Source organism: Arvicola amphibius, chromosome 8 (assembly GCF_903992535.2).
Source record: "Arvicola amphibius chromosome 8, mArvAmp1.2, whole genome shotgun sequence".
Lineage (NCBI taxonomy): Eukaryota > Metazoa > Chordata > Mammalia > Rodentia > Cricetidae > Arvicola > Arvicola amphibius.
The window spans coordinates 106,307,502-106,324,208 of NC_052054.1; the positions used below are offsets into that span (position 1 = coordinate 106,307,502).

The 16,707-nt window shown below is 40.2% G+C and overlaps 1 protein-coding gene across 2 annotated transcripts in view; it reads right to left on the minus strand.

Annotated features, from left to right (window-relative positions):
• Cab39 (calcium binding protein 39) overlaps window positions 1–16,707 on the minus strand; it is a 76,681-nt gene that overhangs the window by 41,146 nt on the left and 18,828 nt on the right. For both annotated transcript variants that reach the window (XM_038340044.1, XM_038340045.1), the window contains exon 2: window positions 885–1,041. In XM_038340044.1, the coding sequence (XP_038195972.1) occupies window positions 885–998 (114 nt within the window). In that variant the 5' untranslated portion in view covers window positions 999–1,041. The remainder of the gene's footprint in view (window positions 1–884; window positions 1,042–16,707) is intronic.

The following is a 16,707-nucleotide window of genomic DNA, read 5'->3' on the forward strand; positions in this document are numbered from 1 at the left end:
ACAAGAGGACAGAAAGACATAGTGCTCAGAGCTCTCGGACTAGCAAGCAAAGGGGACAAAAAACAAGTTCACAAGTTGAAGATAGTGGCAGTTTAGGCATTTCAAGACAGGTGCCCAAATGATGGAGATTTGTTTTATGTACGCAGGAGTGGGATAAAGAAGGAAGATTCTGAGACTCTCTATTCTAAGAAAAATACACGTGAGCGTTCTGAAAGAGAAATGGGGCTTTGGTGAAAATAAATGAGGGGAACACCATTCTCAAAGGATGAGGGAAAAGACAACAAGACTGAGACATAGTCTATTTGATTATCTAACCTTGAAGACTAAGGTTCATGACATAGACTATAAGGATTGTCCTCAAGAAAACGTGGAACTCACAGGCTCTATTCTAAGTCCTTTCAGGAGCAAAACACATACGACTCTTCTGAGAAGAGTGGATAAGACCTGACCAGGACAAAGCCAGGCTTTAGACTGTAGTGATTAGGTAGATGGGGATGCTATGTGTTGAGAAGAAAGCAAAGCAAAACAAAAAACACCGAGGAAACCAGGAGCAGAAAGTGTGATTCAGTGGCAGAACACTTGCCCAGCAGGCAGAGGTAGCTGCTGTCTAGTGCCCAGTCCTGGCTGGTGGAAGACTGCTTTCAAGAATCAGACCACTAATACTTCAAGAGTGGAGTAAGTGAACACTGGTGCCACTCACACTGGCACTCACATCCCAGCACCCAGAAAACTGTCCCACATTCCAAACCAGCTTGAACTATAGAGTGAAACCCTATTTAAAAAAATAAACCCAACTACATCCAAATGGAAATTTATTGGTTTTTAAAAGTTACCTCATAGTCTATCTTTGGTCCTTAATAAAGGAGGTAAAGCCAGGTGCATACCTTTTCTGCTTTTTTGTCAGAAATGTCTTGCTTTTCCAAAACAGCCATGCTCTCCTTCAGGTTCTTCACAATATCTGCCGGAGATTTGTGAGACTTTCCAAATGGGAACGGCATGACGGCAGCAACAGAGGCTTCCACTGCACTCTACCTGCTAGACCTGCAGCAGAGCACAAGGACCATGTGAGAGAAGTAGAGCTAACAGGAGACACGCTGTACACTCTCATCTGTGAAGAAAGCCATCTTGGGGGCTGGAGACAGCTCAGCACTTAAGAGTACTTGGTCTTCCAGAGGAAAAATTTTGGTTCCTAGCACTCATAACTATCCGATGCCCTATTCTGGCCTCCTCAGACACACAGTATATAGATATATGTGCAAGCAAAACCCCATACACATAAAAGTGTCTTAAACTTAAGTTTTGGTAACCTGGCAAGCCCACTAAGACATGTGAAAATACTGTTACAGAGAGGCCTTCTGAAACACTCTTAATTTTTAAGCACCATTTTATTTTCCCTCCTCTCCTCTTCTAATCATTCAAACAGGTGCCTGTGGGTGCTTCTGACAAATACAGCAGCAGGATGTACCTCTCACAGGGCAACTACTACTGTCAGACCCAATGCTGAATTCTCTACTCATTCAAACAACCCTGGCAGTCATTACTGATTCCTTACAGATGATGTTAAGAAGGCTGACAATGTGGCTCAAGGTAAAAACAAGCTCCAGTTCCTATTGACCTTGTTCTTAGTTATAATACCATGACTCCAATTGACAGTGTCTGTTCTACAGCTGAGGAAAGTAAGGCAAAAAGCCAGAGATGGAACTCAACTAAACAGCATCATCGTCATCAGCAGCAGCATGCTCTTATCCCATAAGTTATGTCGCTCCCCTACAACACCCCAGGCGGCTTGTCTTATGTGTGTACTTCCTTGGCATCTGAGTACTTCAGAGCTGGAGGGAACCTTGACAACACCTTGGATCAATCCCCCAAGATATCCTTAAGGTTGTTACTCATGGACTTCCTACTCTCCTAGTGCAGATGTAAACATCACTGATCAAACTCCTTCAGGAATGCCAACAATGCTCTTAACTGTCTGTGCTAGTGGAAACTAACATTACAACTACATAAACCACAGAATTACCTTATCTGAATAAAGACTACAGTTACCTAAAAGCTACCATAATAAACTCAGGAGGACAACCAGACCCACACATAATTTCAGCACCTGAGAGGCAAGGCAGAAGAGACCAGCCTGATTCTCACAAAAGCTCCAGGCAGCCAGGGTTACAGAATGAGCTGGCTGCTGTCACAAACTTAACAGGACAACAATGGAAGCAACTGACATAGTAGCATGTTGGAAGTCACAAGTTTTTTTGTTTTCTCCATTAAAAGGACTGAAAAGAAGAACTGGGAGTGGGTATAGCTCAGTAAATGGGTCTAATATTTGCAAAACCCTGCATTCGATTCCCAGCAATGTGAAAAATTAGTAAAAATTTCAAAGTTGGAACCAAAGGCATTAATGGACATTGAATAACTTCATATCAAATATAAAAAGGTAACACTTTTCTGAAGAACCTTATGTATCTCTTAGTGGCTTTCAAACTAAATTTCAATTTCATATTTTTAGTTGCACCAGGTACCTTCCTAACTCTCATCCTTGCACCAAATCAGGAAGAGAGGGGTCTGGAATACTGCATCCCAGTTCTGTGTTTTCCTTTGTATGCATGCATATTACATCAATACCTCCACTGCACAGTATCTTAACACTTCCTTTGACCTTTGAAAATTCATATGAAAATTTTGAACTTTTCCCCCAATATGATACAGAGAAATGCATGGTTTTTACAAAGAACAAACGGGAAAGAACATGTAGATTTATTGCTAATGTTAAACTTATATAATGAAATCATAACTACATTATTTCTCAACAAGTTTTGATGTGATCTCTTTTTTTAAAAAGATTTATTTATTATATATACAATATGCTGTCTGTATGTATGCCTGCAGGCCAGAAGAGGGCACCAGACCTCATTACAGATGGTTGTGAGCCACCATGTGGTTGCTGGGAATTGAACTCAGGACCTTTGGAAGAGCAGGCAATGCTCTTAACCACTGAGACATCTCTCCAGCCCTGATGTGATCTCTTCTGACCAAACTATTCCCTGTCTCAGTTTCTGTCATCTTACAAATCGTACTCTGAGCCGGGTGGTAGTGGAGCACAGCTTTCGTCCTACACTGGGGAGGCAGAGACAGGTGTATCTCTTAAGTTTGAGGCCAGCCTGGTCTACATAGCAAGTTCCAGGAAAGCCAGGGCTACACAGAGAAACCCTGTCTTGGGGGAAAACAAAACAAAACAAATAACAATCCCTCCAAAACCCCCCAAACATGTAGCGTGAATTCTAACTGACCTTAATAGTAAAAACCTGGAGTCCGATATTAGGGGGTAAAAGCTGAAAGATCAGAGAAGCAGAGCAGCCAGCCACTGGTTCTTACTTCTATGAAATCCTCAGACCAAATGGGGTATTCAGTCTGTCTCAGGTGAGAACTCTAGAGGCTGGCTGCTCTGTTTCTCTGATTTTTCAGCATTTACCACTATATTTATCTCTGTATGTATGTATGTATGTATGTGTGTGTATACACACACACACACACACACATATATATATAAAGGCCAATTAGAATTTGCACTACACAGATCCTATTTTGATCAAATTAAAATGACATCTTCAGCCGGGTGATGCACACCTTTAATCTCAGCACTTGGGAAGCAGAGGCAGATGGATCTCTGTGAATTCAAGGTTAGTCTGGTTTACTAAAGTTAGTTCCAGGACAGGCTCCAAAGCTACAGTGAAACCCTGTCTCGGCGAGGGGGGGGGCAGGGAGAGACACGATGACATCTTCATTAATAAAAGAAATAATTTAACACATGCCCTTCACCATGGGTTCTCACAACTCAAATCCACTTCTAAGCACCTTTTTAAAGAACAGGTTTGGATGAGTGCTGTACTGTCTCAGATTATCTGCTCAATGCATATAAAATCCAGGTTATTTTTTTCTTTTAACATATCTCTACATACACAGTAGGTCACACAATACAGTTTCTGGAACAAGTATCTTTGTGTACCTGTATTCTGTAGAAATCACTATGGAGCTATGCAGATGCTTTCTGCTCTGCTTAGATCATGGAAGAGGTAACCAGGTTGATGGTGGTTTAAAAGGTCCTATGATGTTAGTCACAAACTCAAAACACAGCCTCCAGGGAGACCATGTATATAATATTTCTCTGTTTAGAAAAGGTTATGAAATAATTATTCTTAATACACCAAACAGGATCATAAAAACAAATCCAATGTCCTCTGCAATAAGCAGACACTGACATGTCACTCAAGACAATAAGCAGATATTCCACAAAGGATCCAATCACATTAGGAGAATTATTCATGATGCATAAAAACCCCTCCTTTATATATTATGATTAAGTTTTTAAATAAAGCTAAAGTAAAAGCATAGGGTGCCTATTTGTGATGATAATCAGCGATCTGTGCTAGAATGCTAAGGGTCTGGAGGTCAAGGGTGATCTGCAAAGGGCGCAGTGATGAAGTGATGATTTAACACACCACTTCATGCTACAGCCAAAGCTCAACTTGTGACTGCATCGCTACTTCTTGCTTTGCCTTGTTGTTTGCCACCAGTTGCCTTCCTCTGCATTTATTACTTTTCTGAAATTAATTCAGTGACTCATCTTTGCTCTAATATTAATGTCCTTCAAGGTTTTGGCTGTCTCCCTTGCCCTCTATTTGCTCTGTCAGCCTCATCTATAGTTACAGCAACTGATATCTACATGCTATCCTAACACACAAATCTCATCCAAGTCCTACTTCTTGTTCCTTGTGTCGCACCCTCCCGCCCCATTCCATCACAACACTTGGCCATGATAGATGGTGCCACTTGCTTAACTCTCCCATACGATCAGTTCACAATTTTGAGTCAACTCTATTTTGCAAATCTCTATTCTTTAGGACATTTGGCATTCTCCATATAGGCCAGAGGTTGCAATGGAATCAAGAGTACTTGTAGGACATGATATGAGAATTCGTATGCTGCAAACTTAATCCTCAATACACAATTGAGAGGCTGAGATTTAAATGGGAGGTTTTCATGTCATGAGAATGGAACCTCATGGATTGATTAATGCTGCCTTTTTTATAAGCGATTTCTTTTGCTTGTTTTGTCTAGAAACCTGTTCTGGGATTTAGCCTCCAGAACTGTTACATAGTGCTAAGTATTTTGTCATAGCAGTACACAAGAGAGCAAGACAATAATGATTAGAGTGTTGGATGTCAACAATGAGTGAGGGATTACCTGGCCAATGAAAAGAGTACCACCATCATTGAAAAGGGAGCATTGCTTTTCAGTTGGTATCTGCATAAGCTTAATCCTGCAAATTTACACATTCTTAGGTGGGGTGTAAATCAAATAATGAGTATTTTCCTTCTGTTGCTATATCTAAGTCCATCACTGAGAAACAAATACCCAGCTTTTCAAGAAAAGGTTCTCCTGTTCATTCTGAGAAATTCTAACATTAAGGTTTACTAAGGAACAGTGAGAATTGGTGAGAATTAATGTGTCAATGTATTCTCTTAATTTCTTGCTTTTATATTTGTCCTTGTTTACATTGGTACCCACTCTCTTCCCCAAAACAGACGGGGAGACCAGAGGATGCTAGAAACAGTCAACTTAAAAACAAAGGTTTAAAACTTTACCGGAAAAATAACCACACCATTAAAATTAGGACCGTTAGGTACTACCACCTTGACAAGTGGATTGCTCTGGCTTATGGACCATACTCCTATACTCACATCTTAATACTTGAAAAAAAATTAAAAAACTCATTAAGTCAGTATCAGGACACAGTCATTCATTCAATAATATATGCTACAAACTTAAGGTATCTAGTGCTTGCTTTCCAGACAAAATTCTGGTGTGCATGGATGTGGGTGTGTGTTTAGAGACAATAATGAAAACTGCTAAATGACAACACATTCCTAGACAGCTGACTTCATAAAACTGTATATTAACATGTGTTAGATCTGACTCATCAACTTGGTGGTCAAACGCAAATAGTAAAAATGAACAAAAAGCCCATACAATGTAAGGTGACTGCATCCAAGGGCCATCAGGGTCCCTGATTAAGTATGCAGTCATAGAAAGTGTGAATGCAATACATACAAACTCTATGACCCAATGCTATACTACCACTATTAGTGCTATTTAATTCACACAATTACCAAATAAGCAAATAGTTTCTAAGTATTAAACTATTTAATAGTATATAGTAAGTACTGAAGGTATAGTGATTAATTACATGGATTTTTTAAAGACAGTCTGAGACTAGATTCAAATCAATTTCACCGGACCTCAACTTAGACTAAGCCCCTTTCCTTTATATATGAAACGTGAAAAACAACAGTTAGTAACGTGATATACAAATAAAAACACTCCAAACACAAGTATTTCCATTCGCACATCACGCATTGGAGAGGTGGGTCAGTGGTTAAGAGCATGTGCTGCTCATCCAGAACTGGAGTTCAATTCCCAGCACCACATTAGCTCAGAAGCACCCATAAGTCCATCTTGATATCCTTGACCTGTCAGCATGCACACATGCACACACACAAAATAGAGGCATACATATAATTTTAAAAATAACAAAAATTTAATTTGTACATCACATTATAAAGTAGCTATTTGCTTGAAACACATAGAAAATTTTTAATAGAAGGAACTAGCTACCTACCCCTGCCTCTAAACTCTGATTCAAGACTACTAATTTCAGAATAAACAAATAGGTGATCATCTATCTAGATACTATATAGTACAATAAAGTAAGAGTGTATATCCTTCCCTTTTGTGCCTGTAACTAAAAAAACTCCACTCAGCTTTTAGATGGAAGGGAGGCCTCTCCTTCTCAAATATAATTTGAATACTCAGCTTCATTTAAATTAAACAGGAGGACTGTTAAGAAGCCAGCTGAAGCCTTAGTTAATTACCAAAGTCACCATAAATATAACTCTAAACTAACTATGCCAAACTAAACCAAAGCTCAGGATATACTGGATAGAGTGGGTTTTGCAATTAACAGAGACTTTCAGGCCCAGGTGTGGTAACGTATCAACCTACACCATTAATCCTATCACTTAAAAGATAGACCTAATGATCTGAGGCCAACCTGAATCTCTCTCTCTCTCTCTCTCTCTCTCTCTCTCTCTCTCTCTCTCTCTCTCTCTCTCACACACACACACACACACACACACAGAGAGAGAGAGAGAGACACAGAGAGAGACACACACACACACAGAGAGAGAGAGAGAGAGACACAGAGAGAGAGAGACACACACACACACACACACAGAGAGAGAGAGAGAGAGAGAGAGAGAGAGAGAGAGAGAGAGGTGTGAGGGTAGGGGAGGATTCTTTCCTGGCCAATGCTAACCACAGATAGTGAAATTTTACAGCCTAGATAAGAATGTAGACTGTCATAGGAATGGCAACAGTAGCAGGAGTATTTAAAACAATGTAGCACCTCTCCTAAACAGTCTAAAAGTACTGTTGCTTCTCTGTTCAACCTCCATCTCCACCCAATGACTTAGCATTTCATTCAGTAAAACTGACTCTTCAATAAATTTACAAGACTCCTGTGATCTGTTCCTCTCTAGGCTCATCTCCCTTACTCTAGGTTTTAGTTACAATCAACTTGACATTTCTAGACTGGACCCAGACATATTTCCCACATTTTACACATAAATGCTTAGCCCTCCCAAAATCTTCACTTTTTTTCTCCACATGCCTGTACAAATGACACCCAATAACAAAGGCCTACACCAGGGTGTGTGGCTGTACACACCTGCAATCCCAACAGTCAGGAGGAGGCAGCAGGATCGTGAGTTTGAAGCTACCCAGGTACAGAGCAAGACCCTGTCCCAAAAAATAAACATTGGGGCTGGAAAGATGGCTTAGGGGTTGAGAGCACTAACTGCTCTTCCAGAGGACCCAGGTTCAATCTGCAGTACCCACACGGCAGCTCTAACTCCAATATCTGATATCCTTACATAGACATACATATAGGCAAAACAATGCACATAAAATAAAATTATATTAAAAAAAACATGGTGCTGGGAGTATGGCACACTAACAGAGTGCTTGTCTGGTTTGCATAAAGCCCTAGGCTCAAATCCCAGGGTTAAAATAATAAACAAATAACTTCAAGAACACACACACATAAAAACCTTTGGCTGTTTCCAAAAAGAGCCTTATCTCCTTATCTTTCCAGATCTTATACAGCCTGACATCAATTTATCTCTCTTCTCTATTATATATACTAGGTCCCACAAAATCAAGGGCTTTGTTGATTTCACTGCTTCGTTCAGTTGTTTTTCCCCTATGATCTGACACTTACAAGCTATTGATTTTTTCCTTTTTGTGTGTGTTTGTTGACATACAAATCATGTATGTATACATAGTTTGACTGTGTGGTGGGCACATGTGTGTGCATTCACAAAGGCCTGAGATTGATGTAGGGAATCATATTTGATGCTCTTCAACCTATCCACAAAAGCAATGTCTCATCAAAACCCAGAGATCACTGAGAAGGCTAGTCTTACTAGCTAGCTTGCTCTGGAAAGCTCCTGTCTCAGTAACCCAGATCTGGAATTACGGGTAGGCCGCCTCACCCACCCAGCATTTATGTGGAATGTGGGGTCTGAATGCCAGTCCTCATACTGTGCTTACATGGCAAGCACTTTAACCACTGAGCCATCTCCCTAGTCCTTGAATCATATTTACAAAAGAGAATATTTCTTCTAATTCTCAAAAAAAATCAAAGTATTGTTCTGACACTTTGTTCCTAAGACAATCCTTTTTTATTTCTATTCCATTCTATATATGAGTAAGAAGGCTCAAAAGTACTAGATGAAGCTGAGACGTGGTACACATCTGTAATCCTAGCTTTTGGAAGCAGAAGCAGGGGACTGCTACCAGCTGAAGGCTAGCTGCTCTGTATATGGAGTTCCGGGCCAGCCAGGATTATATGGCAAAACTCTGTTCTCTCCCACTCCCCAACAAAAAGACAAAGAAAATGTTCAATGACTTTCAGTCAGTAAAGGAGACCTGGGCATAAGAATTAGGTCTTGATCAACTTCTTATACAGTATTTATTAGTGTATCCCGTAACTTTCATGTTATAATGATCTACTCTTTATTTATCAATAATCTTAAGAATATCCCACTCAAATCTAAAACTCAACTTCACCAATGTGTCCTAATAATGGCTTCTCTACAGTGATAGTAGAAATATAGCCAAATGCTGGAAAATCTAAAATTACCTGTGAAAACTTACATGAAGAAAACTATCTGCAATTTCTCTTAAATGAAAATATTTGCAGCTTTGTCACAGCCAGAACCTAAATGTCCCTCGACCGAAGAATGGATAAGGAAAATATGGTACATTTACACAATGGAGTACTACACAGCAGAAAAAAAACCTGACATCTTGAATTTTGCAGGCAAATGGATGGAGTTAGAAAACATCGTTTTGAGTGAGGTAACACAGACATAGTAAGACAATTATCACATGTACTCACTCATAGGTGGTTTTTAAACATAAAGCAAAGAAAACCAGCCTACAAACCACAATCCCAGAGAACCTAGACAACAACGAGCATACTAAGAGAGACTGACATAGATCTAATCTACATGGGAAGTAGAAAAAGACAAGATCTCCTAAGTAAATTGGGAGCATGGGGACCTTGGGGGAGGGCTGAAGGGGGGACGGGAGAAGCAGGGAGGGGAGCAGAGAAAAATGTAGAGCTCAATGAGAAAGAAGGAGGAGGAGGAAGAGGAGGAGGAGACGGAGACGAAGACAAGGACGACAAAGAAGAAGAAGAAAATTGCTGGGTGGTGGTGGCGGCACACGCCTTTAATCCCAGCACTCAGAGGCAGAGGCAGGTGAAATCTCTGAGTTTGAGACCAGTCTGATCTACAGAGTGAGTTCTAGAATGGCCAGGGCTACACAGAAAAATCCTGCCTCAAAAAATAAAAACAAAACAAAACACCCTGTCACCCCCTCAAAAAACCCAAACCACCCAGAAACCACAAGTTTAAAATATAAAACTGGACATATACTATAATCCTGCTTGTGATCTTTATGTGCGGGAAGAGGAATGCACGGAGACACCACAGTATACATGTGTACAGGTCAGAGGACAACTTCAAGGAGCAAATTCTCTCAATCATATGGGTTCTGGCCTGGCAGCCAAGTGACTCCACCAGCTGACCTATCTTGCCAGCCCTCAATCTGTGGTCTTTACATTCAGAGGCATATGTTGGCTGAAAATAATAACAACAACAATAATAATAATAATAACAACAACAACCCATTTTCATTAAATTAGAAATTTACCATGCACAATGTAACATCTATAAAAGATTTATATTTTCATGTATATATATGCCACATGTATGAAGGTATCCATGGAAGCCAGAAGAGGGAGTCTGATCCCTGGGGCTGGAGTTACAGATGGGTGGCTGACGGGTGCTGTGAGGTGAATGTGTGCCCTCTAGAAGACGGATGAGCCATCTTTATAACTTAGATGTAACACTGATATAGTAATTATTCCAAAATCATCTTCCACTAGAAGGAACTAGGGAAATACTTATGAAAGAGTGGGAAATACGTAATAATGAGCCTGGGCATGCCAGAATAGACATGCAGGCCTAGGATTTTACAGGCCATTTTGAGTATAAAAATAAAATGACTATAATGCACTGATACACAAATTAAACACCTACATATATAACATATACATTTAAAAGCAATACAAGTACAACAGTGAAGTTCCTTACAAATAAGTCTAGGGAGGTAACTCAGTGAGTAGAACCTGCAGCTAAAATCCAGTGAGATGCCTGAGGCACAAATAAAAGCTGGACCCTCAGAGGCAGGCGGATCTCTGTGAGTTCGAGGCCAGCCTGGTCTACAAGAGCTAGTTCCAGGACAGGCTCCAAAGCTACAGAGAAACCCTGTCTCGAAAAACCAAAAAAAAAAAAAAAAAAAAAAAAAAAGCTGGACCCTGAGAACAATGAGGTGGAGTAGGAATGGGAGACAGGAGAAGCCCCTGTGAGTCCTGACATAAGTGACCCTCATACACGAATACATACAAATTGTAAACATAGAGAAACAACAGTAACTCTTTTTTTTTAAAAGTAGCATCCGGGTATGGGGGCACACACCTTTAATTCAGGACTTGGGAGGCAGAGGCAGGGAGAGCTCTGAGTTCAATGCCAGCCTGGTCTACAGAGTGAATTCCAGGACAGCTAAGGCTATACAGAGAAACCCGTCTCAAAAAAAAAAAAAAAAGGAGAAAAAAGAAAATAAAAGGGAAGTAATAGCATGTTTATTTTACCTTTTTTGTACATAGTCCATTACTTAAGGGTAAGTGGCTGACAAGAAAGTTCTTTAAAGACAATTCATAGCTATTAAACTACAGTAATCTTTGATGGGTTACATCAACACGATGGATCTAACAATACTTACCAGGGTCATTAAGACCCAGCCAACTGTACTGTGTCTAGGTACAGTACAGTCTCCCTGAAGATCCTGATTGTGTGGAGAGAAGAATCTGAAACCCCATCCTCTTCACAGCCAGCCCCCTCTGAGTCACTGAGCTGATGTCAGCTTCCTGGTCTTCATAAAAATTGAGGAAATGATTCCTGACCTGCCCTCCTAGAAATCTGTTCCTAAGAAATGAGTAAACAAAGGGCTGTTCTGGCCAGAGAACAAGTTCTATAGACCAGCTGAAGTCATGGAGCGTGTGGGAGTGATTCAGATAAGCAGCAGTTTGAGACTATCAACTAGGAAGGTTATGACTATAATCCCAGCAGCACTTGATGGGCTGAGGCAGGAAATCACAAGTTCAAGCCAGTCTGGGCTAGAGTAAATTTCCAGATCTATAGCATGAGACTCTGTCTCAAAAAACCAGCAAAAGCCTTGATCCTCCACTTGTTCCCACCCCTTTAACCAATTCTTTTGTTTTTGTATTTATGCTGTCATTAGCTGGGTGTTGGTGGTGCACGCCTTTAATCCCATCACTCAGGAGGTAGAGGCAAGCAGATCTCTGTGAGTTCAAGAGCAGCCTGGACTGCATTATTTATAAACAACTGTAACACATGACTGCTTTCTGACTTTCCAATGTCAATAAAAATGATTCATAGATATATTAATGAATTAAAAGCTACAGTATCATAATTTTAGAACTAATTTTTAAAAAAATGTGAATTTCAACTATTTCTTTTTGTTTGTGTTTTGTTTTTCGAGACAGGGTTTCTCTGTAGCTTTGGAGTCTGTCCTGGAGCTCACTTTGTAGCCCAGGCTGGCCTCGAACTCCACCAGTCTCTGCCTCCCGAGTGCTGGGATTAAAGGCGTGCACCACCACTGCCCGGCTAATTTCAACTATTCCTAAACACAAACCAGTGGTATACTTTTAGTAAGAACAGCCAAGCAGCCCCACATTTAAGAATGAAAGAAGCTGGGCCTTGGCGGTGCACACCTTTAATCCCAGCACTCAGGAGGATCTCTGTGAATTTGAGGCCAGCCTGGTCTATAAAGTGAGTTCCAGGACAGCCAGAGCTATACCACAGAGAAACTGTTTCCAAAACAAAACAAAACAAAAGAATGAGAAGCCTGGGGCTGGAGAGATGATGGCCCAGGTTCAGTTACTAGCACCCACATTGTAGCTCATAACATCTTCAACTTCAGTTCCAGAGAATCTAACACCTTCTTTTGATGTCAAGAGACACCACACTCCCACATAGTCCATACATATACATGGAGGCAAAATACTCACACACATGAAATAAAAAAAAGAATGAGAAACTGGGCCAATGAGATGACTCTGGGTAAAGGCACTTGCCACCAAGCCTGAGTTTAACACATGGAACCCTCATGGTAGAAAAAAAACCTCACTCCTGCAAGCTGTTCTCTGACCTCTGCATATGCAAAGTGAGATGTTCACACACATAATAAAGTAGTGAAGAAATATTTAAGAGAACGAGAAAGTATCAATCTTCAAGAAAGGAACTACAACTACTTTTCTTCAGGGTAAACGTTTTACTTGCTCTGCCACAAGGCTGTGCAAACACAGTCCATATGATCATGGGCAAACATCATGGTCTTGCCCACATTTCTGTAAATATGAAAAGCAAACAGCCAACTCTGCCCTTTAGAAAGCAAATTCCTGAAGAAGGATGCAACACTCAAACTTGAACTGTAAACAGATGAGAAAAAACATCAGACAAAACTACCTTTCAGAAGGTTATTTAGGCTGAAAAATTAATAGTGTATTAGAAATGTGTTGACTAAAAAGTCACACTTGCAAAGGCAATTTCTAAGCTTGCCTTTAGTCATTCTGGTGAAAAACTATTTTGAAAAAACTTTAAACTCACAGATTTAAATGTCTACAGAATCAGATATGAATTTATCTGGGAAATCACTCTCCTTCAAGATCTGGCATTACTATTTTTGTTCTGGCCAAATGCCCACAAAAGCACAAACATACTGCAAAACCTGCCCAAACTGCACCACCATAGTTGGAGATTTGCAGGTTTGTTTTCTTTTTAACTACCTGAAGGCTGTCAAATTGTGGTATTTAGTGTAAATAAGCATTCTTCAGCAAAAATATTTGGAGAAAGATTGCTCAACTGCACGGCGGTTCTCAATCTTCCTAATGTTGTGACCCTTTAACACAGTTCCTCATGTTGTGGTGACCCCCAACCATAAAATGATTATTATTATTACTAAGCTTTTTTTGTTTTTTCAAGACAGGGCTTCTCTGTGTAGCTAAAAGAACTAGCTCTTGTAGACCAGGCTGGCCTCAAACTCACAAGAGATCTGCCTGCCTCTGCCTTGCAAGTGCTGGGATTTAAAGGCATGCACCACCACCGCTCAGCTCACAAAATAATTTTAATTGCGACTTTATAACTGCAATTTTGCTATTGTTATGAATCATAATGCAAATATCTGATATGCCACCCCAAGGGGTCACAACCCAGACTGAGAACCACTTAGGTAAAACCAGGTTCTACCTAAGACGACCTTTCTCCTACCCAGACACAGCACATCCTTTCTGTCCTCCAAGACACATTAACTGGCATATGAAGGCTTGATCCTAGGTTGAGAGAAGAGTTCTCAATAAAAACAATGAGGCTAAATAGTGCTTAACGTCAAAGGGAGCAACTAAACCTCACAGCTGTCATTAGCTGGCAGAATCACATAAAAAGTTGTTGGTTGCTTCTGCTTTTTTTGAGAAAATAAAATTTTCTACCACATACAGACAACTCAGTTCATGGATCTAGAAAGATGAAGTCATGATATGAAGTAGAATAACAAGAGAGGTACACACAGAGCAGACACCAACAAACACCCCATTGCTATATCTTAGATGAAAACCCTTACCAGTACCAAGTTCAGAGGACAGCCAAGGTACACTGCACACTAAAGGCAGGCATCAAGGTGAAGATGTTCCATGAACTGGCTCTTAGACACTGACACTTTTGGATGAAAGCCAGAAGTCAGCTAGAGAGCTGTATGCTACAATCTAAAGTCTGATATGGAAACAAAATTATTTTTGTCCTTTTGTCAAGCTTTGTGGGTAATAAAAGTATGGAGTGGAAAGGAAGGCAAAAGTTGAAAAGCTCTGTGCTGTTTACAGAATGGCCACATGCCGTCTTTTATGGCTCAGAGAACATTCCACTCCTGATGTGTTGACAGCACAATACAGTCAAACTGGAAAATCCGCCTTTTCATCTGAAATCTCTATCTCAAATATAAGAAACAATAGCTTCTTACAGTCAAGAGAGCATAAGATGTTAAGCTGAGAGACACACGAGCCAGGAAACGCTTCTTACATTGAAAACTTTTTTCCCCTCTATAAGTTTTCAACATAGAATTTTATTTTTCCTTCACTTTTCCAGAGTGGAATGCTACTACTCCAATGACTAAATATCTGAGTGATGTTGCACACAAAGGAATGAATCAAACATACAGATTATCATTCTCAAACATCATTCTCATATGTGGATACCCCACATCTCTTATTTTTTAAAAAAACTTCTTTTAATTTTTAGTTTTTTGAGACACTCTCACAATTTATCCCCAGAACTCAGAGATCTGTTTGCTTCTGCCTCCTGTAGTAAAAGGTATGCACCACCATGTCCAGCATTTCTTTATTATTTTTTAAACTCTTCCAAATATTGTTAACTGAAGTGTCCGAATCATGGTGGTTTGAACAGGAAGTTACACTGATTAAAACTGGATTCCCGCAGGTGTTCTAGGAGTGAAGCAAATAGGGTTGTTTGAACTTGTTTCAAACTAATGGGAGATGAATAATGTGAGCTCAGAAATGTCTTCAGATCGAAATGGTATTAGCTATGGTGCTGACGGCAGCTTTCAAGTCTGTGCTAGCTGAGTTCTGGAGTAAGAGGTCAATTTATTCCAGACTAAACACTTCATTCCTATCGGTTTTATAAAATGGACTTCTAGATCATGAATAATCTTTTTTGAAACCAAAGTCATATGTATCTAAACTCAAACTCATTATCCCTTACCTTTGCCTCCCAAGTACTGGAATTACAGGCATATAGACCTGGCCCTCCAAGTCAATGTAGGCACCTAATTTGAACTCAAGTGCTGGGGAAGCTCTTTTCAGAGGTAGCTATGAGTACTGTCCACTAGAACTAGCTGATTGTTAAAGCCAGGGCAGTTATCCGAGGTTACAACCTTGAACCTTTTTGGTACCTAACTTTAATAAGATTTTCAGAGGCCTGATTGCAAGGCCACTATGACAGTTCCAGAGCATCATAAAACCAATGACTTTAACATGGTGTAGTGGTGTGAGCCTACTACAACCCCAGAACGCCAAGGGCTGAGATGGAAAAAGTGGGCCTGGGTCAATTAGAAAAATACTGATTTAACAATACTGCACTCCAGGTCAATATTATCTTTTAGGTTTTAAACTAAAATATGTTACACTTAAGCCCGAATAGCTCATTTATAAATACTATACTGACGTTCTTAATTCCTGAGGAGTCATGCTTCCTTTTCTCTTGCTCTTGGGTTCTCTCTCTCTCTCTCTCTCTCTCTCTCTCTCTCTCTCTCTCTCTTGTTTTTTTGAGACAGGGTTCTCTGTGTAGCTTTGGAGCCCAACCTGGAACCCACTCTTTCTGTCTCTGCCTCATGAGTGCTGGGATTAAAGGCGAATGCTGCCACTACCACCCAGCTCCATGTTTCTCTTCAGTGACCAGTTTGTTTGGTGTCTTACATATAGTCTTGCTTGGAACTGACTCTTTATTCTAGCTACCCAACTCAAAGACAAATGTGGGATTTCACCTAACAATACTAAAAATGTGTGTTTATTTTGGGTATTAATCCCCCAAGTGAGTCAATTTGTCCTGTTTGTCTATGTTCCTTATCTTGTTTCTATGGATAGTAGTCAGTAAAGAGAGAGAAGGAAAAATACTCCTAATTTTTCCCATTTTCTTATAATGACGATAGGTGTCTGGTCACCTTTTCATCACCGTAACAAAATGCTAGAGTCAAAAAAAAAAAAAAAAAAAGAACCATGTTTCTTTAGCTCAGCTTTAGAGGTTCAAGGGCTTAGCACCTGCATCAGTGCAGCTCTAATGAGGGCCTTCTCAGTGGCGTCACTCACTCGTCGTCCTAGGTAACAATGGCAGGAACAGCAGTTATTGGTGACATTTCAAACAGAAAACCAAAAAGAAA